At 42.2% G+C, this 16216-nt stretch overlaps 1 protein-coding gene across 2 annotated transcripts in view; it reads right to left on the reverse strand.

Annotated features, from left to right (window-relative positions):
• Positions 1 to 16216, reverse strand: part of CBFA2T2 (CBFA2/RUNX1 partner transcriptional co-repressor 2) — a 159556-nt gene that overhangs the window by 2555 nt on the left and 140785 nt on the right. Inside the window, exons 6-10 of one of the 2 annotated variants that reach the window (XM_047771301.1) lie at positions 15595 to 15848; positions 12171 to 12256; positions 11063 to 11258; positions 6018 to 6086; positions 1935 to 2122 (exon numbers count right to left, since the gene is read on the reverse strand). In XM_047771301.1, the coding sequence (XP_047627257.1) occupies positions 1935 to 2122; positions 6018 to 6086; positions 11063 to 11258; positions 12171 to 12256; positions 15595 to 15848 (793 nt within the window). Of the gene's footprint in view, positions 1 to 1934; positions 2126 to 6017; positions 6087 to 11062; positions 11259 to 12170; positions 12257 to 15594; positions 15849 to 16216 lie in introns of both variants that reach the window. The other variant, XM_047771300.1, reaches the window with a different exon arrangement.

The following is a 16216-nucleotide window of genomic DNA, read 5'->3' on the forward strand; positions in this document are numbered from 1 at the left end:
ATGGGAATACTTGTGGCTTGTTTAGAGAAGCCCCCCACTACACCACAGAACCGAAGGCCCTGAGGTCTAGGTCTGGGAGTTTTCTTATTATTCTGTGCACTTTCCTAAAGGAAAGCTCCTGCACCTGCCCCTTGGTACTCTCCTCCCTGCAGGCTCCTGTGAGGATTTCACCAGGGACACACGAGTGTTCTGCACCTGCAGCCTCTATGACCCACTTACAAGAGAAAAGCCTTATGGCACTGGCTAGGAGAAGCTACCAGGAAAGCAAGGCTTTCTTTTTTCCTTTTCCACCACCCCCGCAACATATGGAATCAAATCTGAGCTGGAGCTGCAACCTACGCCACAGCTGAAGCAACACCAGATCCTTAACCCATTATGCCACAGTGGGAACTTCAAGGCTTTTTTTCTTAGGTGTCAGGACTTCATCAGCTAGCTACCTCCTCCCTTGTAAGTCTTCCAGAATGGCAGAGTCAATTGTGAGGCACGGCCTGATCCTCAGGGAAGAAAGACCCTGTCTCCAATAATATCAACACTCCCACCTAGGGAGTGGCGGTCATCTCTGTCACGCAGTTCCACAAACTCTGCCTTTAAGGTGAACTTTCAAAAACTTAAACCAATTCATATAAGAATATAATGTAATAAAACAACCGACAAGTACTGAAAAGGACCTGAGGCCACCTGGTCCACCTCTTGCATTGTATAGATGGGACACTGAGGACCAGCAGGCAGGGACCTGTCTGAGGTTATAAAATGATCATGCAGCTATGCAAGTCCTGGAACCTGGACCTCCTGCCTCCACTATACCCAATGCACAAGTTTAGATTCAAAGAGCATTGGAAAGGACTACAGATTTCCTTCTAACACAAGAGGCCTCTCAGGAAATACACTCTAGGGATTGCCTCAACTTTGCCAACACCAACAATGGAAGACCAAAATAGGGCATAGATAGAAGTAATTCTTAAGATCTTCATAGATCCTCAAGCAAATTGCATTCCAGAGAATTTCATACTTTGGAGTCACGATGGTTATTCCTATTTAGGCATTTTCATTTTCACATCACCATGCTTAACACTGCCATACTGAGAGATCATTTAAAGAGGATTAGATAATAAAATTTCTGTTGTTTAAAAGCTGACAAAAAAACACTCAGTTCTTTATAACATCAAGAGAATATCCCAAACAGTAGATGAGATTTACCTACTTACAGAAACAGCTTGTTTCAGGACCTAAAAGTTTGTCTTAAAGCTGGAAAGTGACTAAAATGAAACTTAGAGAAGAATTTCATTATGTTTGAAAGGACTGCTATGGTCTTATCACATGCATTTTCTTTACAGTTCATTCAATTTTGTCCTTATCATGGTAAACGAATGTCCTGTGTAGAAGCGTCACCAAGTCCTGGGCCCTGGGCAGTTAGGCAGGTCTGCTGGATCTGTCAACTTCAATCCAGGAAAGACCCATTCTGTTTGTAAACAGACTGGATGCTACAGGACCCTGCATTTCCTTTCTCCTGTGCTCTGGCTTTAGCCAAATAGGATTATAGTGGTTAAATTTCCTGAGCCACAGTTTCCTCATTTATAAAATTGGAATCCAACAGTACTACACGTCACAGGATCACTGTGAGGATCACAAGACCCACATACACACTTAGCTCTATACCCGGCCCATAGTAAGCCCACCTAGGGAGTGGCGGTCATCTCTGTCACGCAGTTCCACAAACTCTGCCTTTAAGGTGAACTTTCAAAAACTTAAACCAATTCATATAAGAATATAATGTAATAACTGAAAACCAAATCTCTCTGGTACTGAGTAGAAACTATAATCCTCTAGGTTGAGAGTGGCCTCTTGGGTCTTACTGCCCAGCACTTGAGAAGACAGTAATGGGCTTGGTCACCCCACTGCTCTGGCCCCAGGCCCCAGGCTAACAGAGCTCTGACCTCCGTTGACTCTTCTTGCTCATTTATGACGAGAAAGGCATCCTCTGCAGCTTGCCGTTTGACATCCGCTATCGTCTGCTCCATCCGAGCTCTCTCGGTTGCAATTACTTCAAAGGCTTTTTGCTCTGCCTCAGCAACAGCTTTCTGTACTTCTGACATGGCCTGAATTTTCACCTTATTCACAGCTTCTTCTAGAAGAAAGTGACAGTAAAATCAACTGGCCGAGAAATCTTTCCCCTCCCCCTCCACATCATTTCTAAGAAGGGACAGAAGTGAAACAAGATGACTTTTCTAAAAAATACACAGGGATTATGACATAAGCATTCACTTTTCTTCTTATTCTCACTGTCCATTCATGCAGTCATTTGTGAGGTGTGCAGATGGAGGCAGGGGCTGGGGAGACCACAATGACTAACGGTGATCAGGTGAAAAGGGGCAGAGGGGCCACGATACACATCAGTATGAGACCAGAGTACTAAAGGGAAAAGTGGTCAGCTCTATAAGTGGCAGAGGAGGATCAGGAGAATGTGTCTTGGTTGAGATTGTGGGCGGCAGTGAATTTTTAGAAAGTTTTGCATTCCATGCTAAGGAATCTGGCCCTTTTTCTAAGGAAAATGTGAGCCCCTAAACTGGGTCTATGCATGGAGAAATGATTGAAGGCAGAGATAACAACTGAAAGGTTGGGACAACCATCCAGCCGATAAAAAGACTCTGAATTGAGGCCAGAGCAAGTGGCACAGAGGAGAATATGAGAGAGAATGAAGCTGGTGTCTCTAAGGGTCTAGAGGTAGAGGTAAAGGTGATGAACGGTAGTGCCATGCAATGAAACAGATAACAAGCAAAATGCTGGTGTGGAGGCAAGTAAGAAGGCTGAGCAAGGTGCCCCTGGGGCATTCAGGTACAAGTGACCAGGAGGCAGTAAAGTATAAAAGACCCAACTCAGTAAAGAAATGTGGCCTGAAGATACAGATGTGGGCAGGTTGCAAGGAGCCCTGGGCCTCGAAAGTCCTATCCAGTCACTATCACCACGCTTGGTTCCTGATCGATTCCTCCCGTCACCACTACCCTGCTTGGTTTCCACAGGATGCACACTCCAAACGATACATGCTGTGCATCTGAGCCTCAGTCCCAAGTCTCAGTGTGAATGACCTCTTTCCTGAGTCCACAAGACTAGACAACCCAGAGGCTTAAGGAAATTCCCTTATTACTTGGCTCTTGCACATGGCCTAGGCTCAAAGGAGGTCTAAACACAGTGTTCTAGGCTGTAGTCCTAGAACTCTGCATCCTATTGTTCCAGCCAAGAAAAGAAAGTTTTCACCAAACCAAAGGCCAAGTTTTCACCAAAGGCCAAGGATGATGCTGAGCTGAGGTGACAGTGAACTCCAGGATTCCTTTTGGTGTTCACAGAGGTCCACTGTGGCTCACCACAGCTACCCTTCATAGACCTCTTTTTACTTACCAGGTGGATGTTGAGGATCTCTTATTGAGCCAACATAAAACGGCCCCAACGTGTATTTTATCCCTAGTTTAAGGATGAATCAGTAAGAATCACAGGTTGGAAAACCACTTTGCTGAAGGTCATCTAAAGTCAGATGGTACCATAGCAGAGCAAGGACTCAAATTTAGCTGACCCATGCTAAAGTTTGGCTTTTAACCATAGTTAATGAAAGGTTACCACTCAAGTAGAAAATTACTAGTTATCAAAGAGATCTTGCACTTGGTATTTTTTCATTCTACCTTTACAATTACCATTTTTATTTCCCATAATTCTACTGTGGTCCTTAGTAATATGATATACACTTTCCCATTTCCAACTGAAAAAATTTTTTCCAAGCTACTATATAGTCTTCCAAATTATTATTATTATTTTTGGTCCTTTTTTTAGGACTGCACTTGCATGTGGCATATGGAGGTAACCAGGCTAGGGATTGAATCGGAGCTGTAGCAGCTGCCTATGCCTCAGCCATAGCAACACCAGATCCGAGCTGTGTTTGGGACCTATACTGCAGCTCATGGCAATGTTGGATCCTTAACCCACTGATCGAGGCCAGGGATCAAACCTGCATATCCATGAGGATGGATACTAGTCAGATTCATTTCTGCTGAGCAAAATGGGAACTGCCCAAATCTTTTTTTTTTTTTTTTTTGGTCTTTTCTAGGGCTGCACCCATGGCATATGGAGATTCCCAGACTGGGGGTCTAATGGGAGCTGTAGCTGCCGGCTGATGCCATAGCCACAGCAACTTGGGATCCGAGCCGAGTCTGTAACCTACACCACAGCTCACGGCAATGCCGGATCCTCAACCCACTGAGTGAGGTCAGGGATCAAACCCGCAACCTCATGGTTCCTAGTCGGATTCGTTAACCACTGAGCCACAACGGGAACTCCCCAAATCATTTTTAACTGTGAGGTAATATTATGTTGTGGTGTTACACTGTAAATTCACATAACCATTCATGGCTATCTGGGCATTTCCCAGGTTCCCTCTCCCTTCCTCCAAGAATTCACAAAAAACAGTGTCTTCTTATATACTGTTGCTTCTTTAACAATCCAGATCACTCTCTTTTAAAATAAAAGATTCAGGAAGTTCCTGTTGTGGTGCAGCAGAAACAAATCTGATTAGGTACCATGAGGTTGTAGGTTTGATCCCTGGCCTTGCTCAGTGGGTTAAGCATCCGGCGTTGCCATGAGCTATGGTTTAGGTAGCAGACATGGCTCTGATATGGTGTACGCTGGCAGCAATCAGCTCTGATTAGACCTCTAGCCTGGGAACCTCCATATGCCGTTGGTGCGGCCCTAAAAGAACAAAAGACAAAAAAAACAAAAAACAACAACAACAATAATAATAAATAACTAAATAAATAAAAGATTGAAAAGCCCATAAGTAAGAAATGATTTCAAAATTCCCATGTATTCACAGTTGGTAACACTTAGTAATTTCGTATATAAATCTTTGATCAATTATTTACTATCATTAAAAGGTCCTCTAAATTTTGCCAATAATTTTTAAGTGTTAAAGACTTTGGGAGTCAAAAAAAAAAAAAAAAGACTTTGGAGGCTAATTGATCAGGGTTGCATTATCTTATACTTTCCTGTCAATGAGAATAAACATTTTGTAATATGGTTAATTGTATTTCTCATAACATAATGTATCTGTCCATATCTTTTGACCATTTGTTTATATTATGGTCTTGATATTAACTAGGTATTAACCTTTTTGTAGAAGTAAATTTTATCTTAGGAAGAAAGCCAAAAACTGTACTGCACTTTAAAAATTTCACTGAGGGAGTTCTCTTGTGGTGCAGAGGGCTAGGGATCCAGAATATGTCACTGCAGTGGTTGGGTCACTGCTATGGTGTGGATTTGATCCCTGGCCCAGGAATGTACACATGCTATGGGTGTGGCTAAAAAATTTTTTTTTTCCATTGAGAAAGGGAGGTAAGAAGGAAAAGAAAGCTAGTATTTGGATAAGGTAATATTAGGTATGTGAGGTTAAGCAGCTCCCACCACCCTCTTTCTTTCTTTCTTTTTTTGGCCACACCTGTGGCATGTGGAAGTTCCTGGGCCAGGGATCAAACCTGCGCCACAGCAGCAACCTGAGCCACAGTAGTGACAACACTGGATCCTTAACCCACTGAGCCACGAGGGAAGTCCAAACCCTCTCTTATTCTTATAGAAAATGAGACCTACCAAGAACAGTCTTGATGAAGCTAGAGATAGTAAAGGTGAAGAGCAGAATGAACCAAATGGGAGTGTGACAACACAGTGATGGGAAGAGACAGAAGTGAATTAAGCTATATGCCCAGAAATAGGGCATACAAATAGGGAAGGGAGAGTTGGTTACTTAATGCCTCCCAGTAGGACTTGGATGGATTGAAGGGAGTCATTCTAAATTCTTAACCAGTAAAGTAACATGATGGGTAGTCCACAAGATGGGACAAGCTGAAGAGGGAAGGAGAGGCAGGAACCTCGAGGAGGAACCCATGAGGAGGAACTGATGAGAAAACCACTATCCCCCAAACATGTGCTCCTCGCTCACATAAATTACTGAGTACATATGACCTCTATGCAGATAGACATACCAGTTTTTTTCCAAAACTCCACAGGTACATATCCTGTTCCTGGCCTACTGCTGAATTCCCGTTGAGAATCTATGGAAGAGAGAAACAACACAGGTCAGAAGCCATTTATAATTGGCATGTTTATTTTTATTTATTTATTTATTTATTTATGTCTCTTTGTCTTTTTTTTTTTTGTTGTTGTTGTTGTTGCTATTCTTGGGCCGCTCCCTCGGCACATGGAGGTTCCAGGCTAGGGGTTGAATTGGAGCTGTAGCCACCGGCCTATACCAGAGCCACAGCAACTCGGGATCCGAGCCGCGTCTGCAACCTACACCACAGCTCACGGCAACGCCGGATCGTTAACCCACTGAGCAAGGGCAGGGACCGAACCCGCAACCTCATGGTTCCTAGTCGGATTCGTTAACCACTGCGCCATGACGGGAACGCCGGCATGTTTATTTTTGTGAAAAACTTGCTAGAACTCTCACTCCCTACTTAGAAAGATTCAAACATATACATTCATTTACTGCAAAAAATATTCTGACAAGGGATAAAATCAGACTATAAAATAGTACACTTAACTTTAAGATGCCCAACATCGCTAATCATCAAAGAAATGCAAACTAAAACCACAGTGAGATATCACTTCACACCTGTCAGAATGGCTATTATCAAAAAGACCACAAATAACAGATGTTGGAAAGAATGTGGAGGAAAGGGAACCCTCGAACACTGTTGTAACCAACAAGGAAAAGCCACTTCACTTCAGCCATCAACTTTGTACCTGCTCAATCCTCAAGTATTTTATTTCTCTGTCAGATTTAAGAAGGGAGGATGCAAATGACCCTAAAGCAACTTCTCAGCTCACTTGGGACATGCCTAGAAACTATGGACATTTTCATAGTATTTCCAGAAGACAAAATTTTCAGCTTGTTATCAAGAAAACTAGGGTTTCACAAATCCGACTGGGAACCATGAGGTTGTGGGTTCGATCCCTGGCCTTGCTCAGTGGGTTAAGGATCTGGTGTTGCTGTGAGCTGTGGTGTAGATTGCAGACGTGGCTCAGATCTGGTGTTGCTGTGGCTATGGTGTAGGCTGGCGGCTTCGATTAGACCCGTAGCCTAGGAACCTCCATATGCCACGGGTACAGCCCTAAAAAAGACGAAAAACCAAAAAAAAAAAAAAAAAAAGAGAGAGAGAGAAAAGAAAACTAGGGTTTCAGAGGTTATTAAAGGTCAGAGACTGCAAATACATGGGTCAGAAGTGGCGGACTAATGGTACTGTGGTTCCGCAAAAGAACACTCTAGTTTCTAGCAGAAACAGAATGAAGCATTTAAGGATGAGTATAATGCTTTAGGGAAGACTGTGCCTATGCATCTACCCATCTATAAAGAGAGAAACCAAATGCGAAATGTGAAAAACTGGTGAATCTAGGTGCAGCGCACTTGAATGGTCACTGTGTCACTCTTTCAGTATTTCTATGTGTCTGAAAAACTTCAAAACAAAAAACTGAGAAAAATTATCTTTAAGTATAGGCACAGAAAATTCCTTAAGGACACACTGATTTGCTAATAAGAGAGCCTAGGCAAGTAAAAAAAAGTGTGTGTGTGGGGGGAACGACAAGATTTTCGTAATTTATACATTTCTTAACATTTTTACAATACAGTTTATTTTTTTCTCTTTTTGCCTGTGCCCGCAGTATAAGGAAGTTCCCAGGCCAGGGACGGAAGCTGTGTCATAGCAGTAACCAGAGTCACAGCAGTGACAACAATGGATCCTTAACCCACTCTGCCACCAGGGATCTCTTAATGCAGTTCAGTAAAAAAAAATTCCCTTTAAAAGAATACAGAAATTGGGGGGGAGGAAGGGATAAATTAGGAGTTTGGGATTAATATATACACACTACTATACATAACATAGATAACCAACAAGGACCTACTGTATAGCACAGGGAACTATACTCAATATTTTGTAATAACCTATATGGGAAAAGAATCTGAGAAAGAATATGTATATGTGCGTGTGTTACATCAATAGTCAACATTTAAAATTTTCTTTCTTTCTTTTGGTGTCTTTTTAGGTCTGCACCCCTGGCACATGGAGGTTCCCAGGCAAGGGGTCAAATCAGAGCTGTAGGCGCTGGCCTACACCACAGTCATGGCAACTCCAGATCTGAGCCGCATCTGTTACCTACACCATAGCTCACGGCAATGCCGTATCCTTAACCCACTGAGCAAGGCCAGCGATACTTGTATCTTACTTCCTCAGGGATACTAGGCAGATTCATTTCCATTGAGCCATGATGGGAACTCCCCCAGTAATGTTTAAATGATGCCAGCCAGACTTGCAATCCTATCCTTAGAGCTGATAAAGATGATTAGAGCTCACTCTTCACTTTAATCATTGCCATTCTCCATGCCATATGCTCAGAGGAAACCATTCTCTTGAATTCTGTGATGATCACTTTGTTTTTCCTTATAGTTTTCACACTTATTTATGCATCCTTAAATAAATACCAAAATACATCCCTTTTGTGCATCCCTGAACAAAATCTGTTCCAGAAAATACTGTGAATCACAAATTTTGTTTTTTTCCATCTGTGGTGGGACACTTTGGTGCCAGGATTCCAAAGACATGTACAAGGTAGAGTTTACCTTCTGATGGAAGTAGGAGACTTGACCTCAGGATTTTAGAGATAATCAGACCCAGTCCTCCTTCTTTTACAGGTGAAAACACTGAGGCCAGAACACTGATGTCCTGCCAGACCCTGACCCCAGCCTACTCAGTGTCTAGTCCAGACCCATCCCAGGTCTGTATTCTCTAAGTAGCATGAGGACAAGTTAAGTGATTAACTGCTCTGGGCTGTGAAATCACAAATTGTGACAGAGAGGAAACCTGTATTCCATTATTTTAAATGGGAAAAGTAATACTGTCAACCAAAGTCTATTCCATTTCTCCCTTTATATATTCCAAAACAGAAAAATACTAAATACTCCAATAACAATTCACCAGAGGTTTCTATACGTCAAACATTTAGAACACAATTGTCCATTTAAAAGTCAATGGTGAGTATGTTTGTGTGCTATGCCCCACAACACTGCCCAGTTATAGAGAGTGCTACTCAAAGTGCTGGTCTACAAACTGTTACTAGTCCATGAATAGATAAGGAGCTTATGTAGAATGCAAACAAGGAATTCCACGTTATGGCACAGTGGAAACGAATCTGACTAGGAACCATGAGGTTGCAGGTTCAATCCCTGGCCTCGCTCAGTGGGTTAAGGATCCAGCGTTGCCGTGAACTGTGGTATAGGTTGCAGATGAGGCTCGGATCCTGTGTTGCTGTGGCTGTGGTGTAGGCCAGCAGCTCTAGCTCAGATTTGACCCCTAGCATGGGAATCTCCATATGCCGTGGGTGCAGCCCTAAAAAACCAAACCCCCACCCCCCCAAAAACCCCAACAAACAAACAAAAAAAGAATGCAAGCAAAACAATTACATCCCAAAGCACACTGCTTAGTGTAGCAGACTCTTCCCACAGTGAAGCAAACAGTGCCCTATTCATCATGGCGCAAGCTCCTCATACCATCACAGACAAGTAGCATTTGGCTTACATTTTGAGTAGCACGCTTGTTTAGGATATCTGATTTCCTTCTACAATGCATGTAACAAACATACTCTAAAAGAAACAAACAGTGAAATACTTAATATATATGTATAATATGTATAAAGATACTAAAAGATACTATTTAGGTCAGACAGAGCTATAGTGCCCCGAGAGACCTGAGAAGGAAACACTGGGACCCATGAAGAGGTAAACCTGCAGTGACAATATAATTTGTCATCCCAATTGTCCTCATTTTTGACAGCAAGAGAGGTGCTGGTGATAGTTATGACAGGGTAATAGACATAGTCACCCCTGCTAAACTCTCAATGCAAAGCAATGTTTAAACAACACCAGCAAGACCTGTAGTCCTGGCTGGAGACTCACAACCAGGCTCACTCTGCACTCTATGCTGTCTCACCTGTGCGCCTACAGAGCTTCTTTGGAAGGTTTATGATTTGGGTGGTGAACTTAGGGTAAGTTTCTGTGAGCTGGTACAGGCAGTATTTGTGAAGGTTCATATGGTGAGAGATACCTAAGAATTAGCTTTGAGGTTCTAACTCAAATAATCATACTATAAGTATTCTTGGACATCCTGCTGTGCCGGATAGCCCACACAATGTTCCTAATCTATGGCTGGCTCAAGAGGAGCCTCCAAGGGTGGTGGGGGTGGGTGGGTGGGGAAATGGGATCCCTTAGTTACCAATGTCTTTGCCTCAACTTTTTGGGTAGTTTTTTAGAGACTAACGGCTGTCTTCCTTGGAACATGCTAGGTTCGCCATAAGAAGAGTCATTCTCTTTGGTGAAAATTGAGAGCCTGAAGTGGGTGGCTGGGTAGGTTTGGGTGGGGAGAGTCTGCCCACTGGTGGCCCCTCATTTAGCTGAGCTTTTGGATAGGGTGCCTTTTCGGTTACTAGGTGAATGTGAGGGAACATTTTTGGAAGAATAGCTGTGGTGTCCTGTATGTAACCTGGATTGAGAGGACAGCTATTCATGTCTGTACAACTTCAGGATGGGAAAAGGCAGGAAAGGGATATAGCTTGGTATAGCAAATTTTTTTTTTTTTTGGTCCAATCAAAAAATGGTATTCTTCTGGATAGGGAATGGAGAAAAGGGAAGGGAAACTGAGGTGAACATTTTTAGGGGTACTGTGAGGAATGAATGTGATTTACATGAGAGTACCAAGTACATTCAGCCTAAATTTAGGCTGAATTTAACAACCAAACATTCTTCGATCATCATCCAGTACTTGTAAGACAGTATTTATTACTGCATGCCAGATACTGAGTCCATGATATATTTTATCATATACTCTTCATAATTATACCCAGATTTTCTCACTCTACAATCTAGCACCATTTTCCTTCCAAAGTAAAATAGAAAAAGCCTCAAAAATAAAAAATACAACAAATACATTATATATGTAAAAAGCCTTCCTTGCCAACTGAAGTGAGACTCTCCCCTTACCATTGCTGAGAGAATCTGTGCCCCCAGGACTGTGCTGCCTGGAGACCATCTCGCTCCCTGTTTTCCTCATCTCTGTGTTTTCGTTATATCGTCTTTTCCAATAGTTGAGTTCTTCCCGATCTGATTCCTGACAGCGCCGCAGGACTGCCATAGAGCGCCTTGTTTTCTCTACCATTTCCATGATGCAATTCAGGGCCTGAGCAAGGCAGGAAGTCAGGCAAAGTCATGGGATGAGGACATTCATACAATCAATATTGAAAACCAGTGACAGGTAAATAAAACATAAAAATTGAAGTTTAAGAATTTTATAGATTTAGCAACATCAAGTTTACATTTGAAAGCCTTTCTTATTGTTTCTCTTTAAATATGTACACACAAAATTTTCTTTTTTTAGGTTTCAAAACCCTTTTTGGATTTTCATGGCTGATGCATCCAGTCTCATTATAATATGGTTCTTTAAATACTATAGTGAAACCACATTATATCTTTGCCTAGAGTGGGAGATTTATTTAAGAATGCAAACAGAGAAATTACATTCAGAAAAGAAAAGCTACTGTACATGTATTTCAAGAAGATACTACATTCTCTTCCCTTTTTAGTGAGAGGGGATGCTCTCTCTTCCCATGGGGCAGAGAACTTGAGAGTTTACATTCTGTATCAGTGTAGCAATTCTTATTTGTATTTGGAGAAACTCCGTTTATTATTTAACATGTCTTATATATACCAGGCTCTGTGATAAGCACTGTACATATCATTACAAATCCTCCTGCGAATTCAACTAATATAGCATTTTAAAAAAAGATTAAGGAATTAAGGCTAAAAATGGTGAAGCAACTTTCCATCACACAAAGCTGGGGCCTAAAACTTATAAACTTATATTTTTAACCATTATAATACATGGCTTCTCCTGAAGTGATCACCCTATTCCAAAGATTGGGAGTTACTTACTCTTAGCTCTCCTGCTGAGGGAAAAGCAGATAAATCAGCTTTTACTACAAAGACATTGTAGCTCTGGTTAACTTCACGTCAAGCATACACACTATTACTCTTAGTAATATTAAGAATTAAAAGTAATAAGTAGGAAAATTATACACTATAAGATTCTTACATGATCAAGATGTTTCCATTCATCGGCCCATTCCCTTTCTGTCAAACGGTGGTCTACCAACTCATCCTGATAGCCTCCATTTAGACCTATCAGAAATTAGATTAAATTTGAACACAGAGGGAAGAATACAGTAAACAGAATGCTACCAAGTACATACATACACATTCTTACCAACTATGAGCACACTACTAAGGTAATGATTCATGGTGACATAAAACCACAAAATGACATATGACCAACAAGAAGTCACTACTTGGAAAGTATTTAAAACTTCCACCAGGAGTTCCCTTGCGGTGCAGTGGGTTAGGGATCTGGTGTTGCCACTTCAGTGGCTTGGGCTTCTGCTATGGTGCAGATCTGATCTCTGGCCTGGGAACTTCCACATGCCACAGATGTGGCCAAAAAACACCAAAAAACAAACAAAAAACCCCTCCCACAAATCAATTATGAAAGACAAATAGCCCAAAAGAAAAACAGGTAAGAGAAGTTGCCACTGTGGCTCAGTGGAAACAAGCCTGATTAGTAACCAGGATGCCGGTTCGATCTCTGGCCCTGCTCAGTGGGTTAAGGATTCGGCGTTGCCGTGAGCTGTGGTGTAGGTCACAGACAAGGCTTGGAATCGTTACTGTAACACAACCTGTTATAGTCTGAATTTATAGGTGTTGTATTTTTTTTTTTTAAGCTGTCTGGTGGCATATGGAGTTCCCAGGCCAGGGATAAGATGTGAGCCACATTTGTGACCTATGCTGCAGCTGTGGCAACCATAGCAATGTGGGATCTGAGCCCTGTCTGTGATCAACCACAGCTCACGGCAATGCCAGATCCTTAATCCACTGAGCAACGCGAGGGATCAAACCCGAGTCCTCATGGATACTAGTGGGGTTTGTTACCACTGAGCCATGATGGGAACTCCACAACTATGGATCCTTAACCCACTGTGCCGGGCTGGGGATACAACCTGTGTCCCAGAGCTCCAGAGATGCTGCCAATCCTGTTGCACCACAGCAGGAACTCCTATACGTATTGTATTCATAGTGATTCTTTATCTGTGCAACCACCTGCTTATTTCATCATATCTTCTTGTGTAGTCATGCCTGAGCACTAACATATTATAAAATACTTTGTTTTGTTTTTGCTTTTTTTCTTGGCTTTTTAGGGCTGTACCTGCAGAATATGGAGGTTCCCAGGCGAGGGGTCGAAATAGAGCTGTAGCAGGCAGCCTATACCATAGCCACAGCATCACCAGATCCGAGCTGTGTCTGCAACCTACACCACAGCTCATGGCAACACCAGATCCTTAACCCACTGAGCAATGCCAGGAATTGAACTTGTGTCCTCATGGATAACAGTCGGATTCGTTTCCACTGAGCCACAACAGAGACGCCTAAAATACTTTCTTATATACTTCAAGATACTGATTCTAAAATTAGAGACTAAAGTAGGCTATAGCATCCATAGATTTCACTTTAGGAGAGTAAATGGGGGGAGTGATATAATTTGTTTGTTTAAAAGTGGGGGAGTAGGGGAGTTCCCGTTGTGGCTCAGTGGTTAACGAATCCGACTAGGAACCATGAGGTTGTGGGTTCGATCCCTGGCCTTGCTCAGTGGGTTAAGGATCTGGCGTTGTCGTGAGCTGTGGGGTAGGTCGCAGACGCAGCTCGGATCCCGTGTTGCTGTGGCTCTGGTGTAGGCCGGTGGCTACAACTCCAATTAGACTCCTAGCCTGGGAACCTCCACATGCCGTGGGAGTGGACCTCAAAAGGCAAAAAAAAAGACCAAAAAAAAAAAAAAAAGTGGGGGAGTGGGGAGTTCCCGTACGTGGCTTGGTGGTTAGCGAACCTAAGCATCCTTGAGAACTAGGGTTCGATCCCTGGCCTCGCCCAGTGGGTTAAGGATCCGGAGTTGCTGTGAGCTGTGGTGTATGTAGGTTGTAGCTGGGGCTTGGATCCCCTGTTGCTGTGGCTGTGGTGTAAGTCAGTGGGTACAGCTCTGATTCAACCCCTAGCCTGGGAACCTCCATATGCCATGTGGGTGCGGCCCTAAAAAAAGACAAAAGACAAAATAAATAAATAAATAAAAATAAAAAAAATGTTTTTTAATTAAATGGGGAATGAGAAATGATTTGGTAAGAACCCCTATGCTAGATAAGTCCCCTTTTCAAAAGAGGACTGGGGAAAATTAAATCTATAACCAGTCTGTAAGGTAAACGGTTGACTGTAAAATAAACCAACAAGGTAGAGGATTACAGGTCTTTCAAATAGAACACTTCAAGATGAAAAAATTTGTTTCTAAAACTGTTAAAAATATAAGGAAAGGGAGTTCCATTGTGGCTCAGAGGGTTATGAACCTGACTAGTCCATGAGGATATAGGTTCGATCCCTGGCCTGGCTCAGTGGGTTAAGGATCTGGTGTTTCGGTGAGCTGTGGTGTAAGCTGCAGATGTGGCTTGGATTTGGCATTGCTGTGGCTTTAATGGTTGCTGAGGATGAATGTCCAGGCATTCCAAATGTGATAATGACCCAGCACAGAAGGTGGTGTCCTCTCCATTTTAGAAATGCATAATCTGAGGCACAGAGAGCCTAAGCAACTTGCATAACCTCATACAGCTAGTTAGGATGCACAGCCGGTTATCCATGAGGATGGCTCACCTCTTTCTCACCTAAATGTCTGCACTTTCACTACTAAGATCACATTTTAAATCTTTCTTGCTTAATTTTATAAACATTTTATTCTGAAATAAACTCAGACCTAAATAAATGTTCCAAGAACAAAGAGTTATCATATGCCCTTTACTCAGAATACCTAAATGCGAATATTTTTACCTCATTTGCTTAGTTATTCTCTATTTTTTCCTGAACCAAGTGGAACAAATAATATCCTTTTATTCTTAAATACTTCAATGTGTATTTTAAAAGTATGTTTCACCCACTTCTATCATATAATGATAATAGCAACAAAATATGAAGTAAGATCAATTTCAAATGAGAACATTACAACCCTAATATTCTTTTTTTTAATTTTTAAAATTTATTTAGGTCTTTTTAGGGCTGCACCTGAGGCATATGCAGGCTCCCAGGCTAGGAGTCAAATCAGAGTTGTAGCTGCTGGCCTACGCCACAGCCACAGCAACGTGACATCCAAGCTGTGTCTATGACCAACACCTCAGCTCACCACAATGCCAGATCCTTAACCCACTAAGCAAGGCCAGGAATCGAACCTGCATCCTCATGGATACTAGTCGGATTCGTTAACCACTGAGCCACAACGGGAACTCCCTAATATTCTTTCTTACGTATAAAATTGCTTCATCTTATCAGTGGAAAAAAAGCAATGATGATACTATTTTGCTTTATCACTGAGTAGGAAAGAAATCCATGGATTTAATCTGAATCTAAATCATTATCAGACTGCTTACGTCACTTACTAAGATTATGGTGTCTATCACGAACTTCTCGATGTTCTAGCATCTTGTTGGGTTCACGATACAGGTGGGAAGTTGCAATATCTTCTAAGGTGTAGTGCTGAAGAGGCGGAGGAGTAGGATGAAACTGGCCCGCAGGATTCATGAGAGGCACAGTGAGGGCAGGACTGTGCCGGGGAGCAGGGCTAATGGTACACACTCTCTTGGCGGGAGGCTCAGGAGGAACTGTATCTCTTTCAAAACTGCTCTCTTCCCTCCTGTAGAAGAATGGGAAGTGCATGTCTAAGTCTTTCAACAAGTGTTCATGCAAATACTTCCTGAGCACCTACTTTGTGCCAGGTACTTTCACAAAAAAGAAGATGATAAAAAAAAGGCTTAGCATGAGGCATGAACTGAAATGTCTTCAAAGGCCAGGTATATAATGGAAATTACTGATTTATCTCAGCATAGAAAAAGAGGTCAAATTCATCCATAACCGAGCAGAAATATCTCAATTTCATGAAGCAAAGGAGAAATTAACAGGAAAATGGAAGACTATGGGTTCAACTATGTTTAGGAATGTTTCAAGGTCAAATCTGCTGCTCTGGAGGTCAGCAACTGGAAAAGAGACAAATTCTCCACATGG

The sequence above is a fragment of the Phacochoerus africanus genome, chromosome 3, assembly GCF_016906955.1.
Source record: "Phacochoerus africanus isolate WHEZ1 chromosome 3, ROS_Pafr_v1, whole genome shotgun sequence".
Taxonomy (NCBI): Eukaryota; Metazoa; Chordata; class Mammalia; order Artiodactyla; family Suidae; genus Phacochoerus; species Phacochoerus africanus.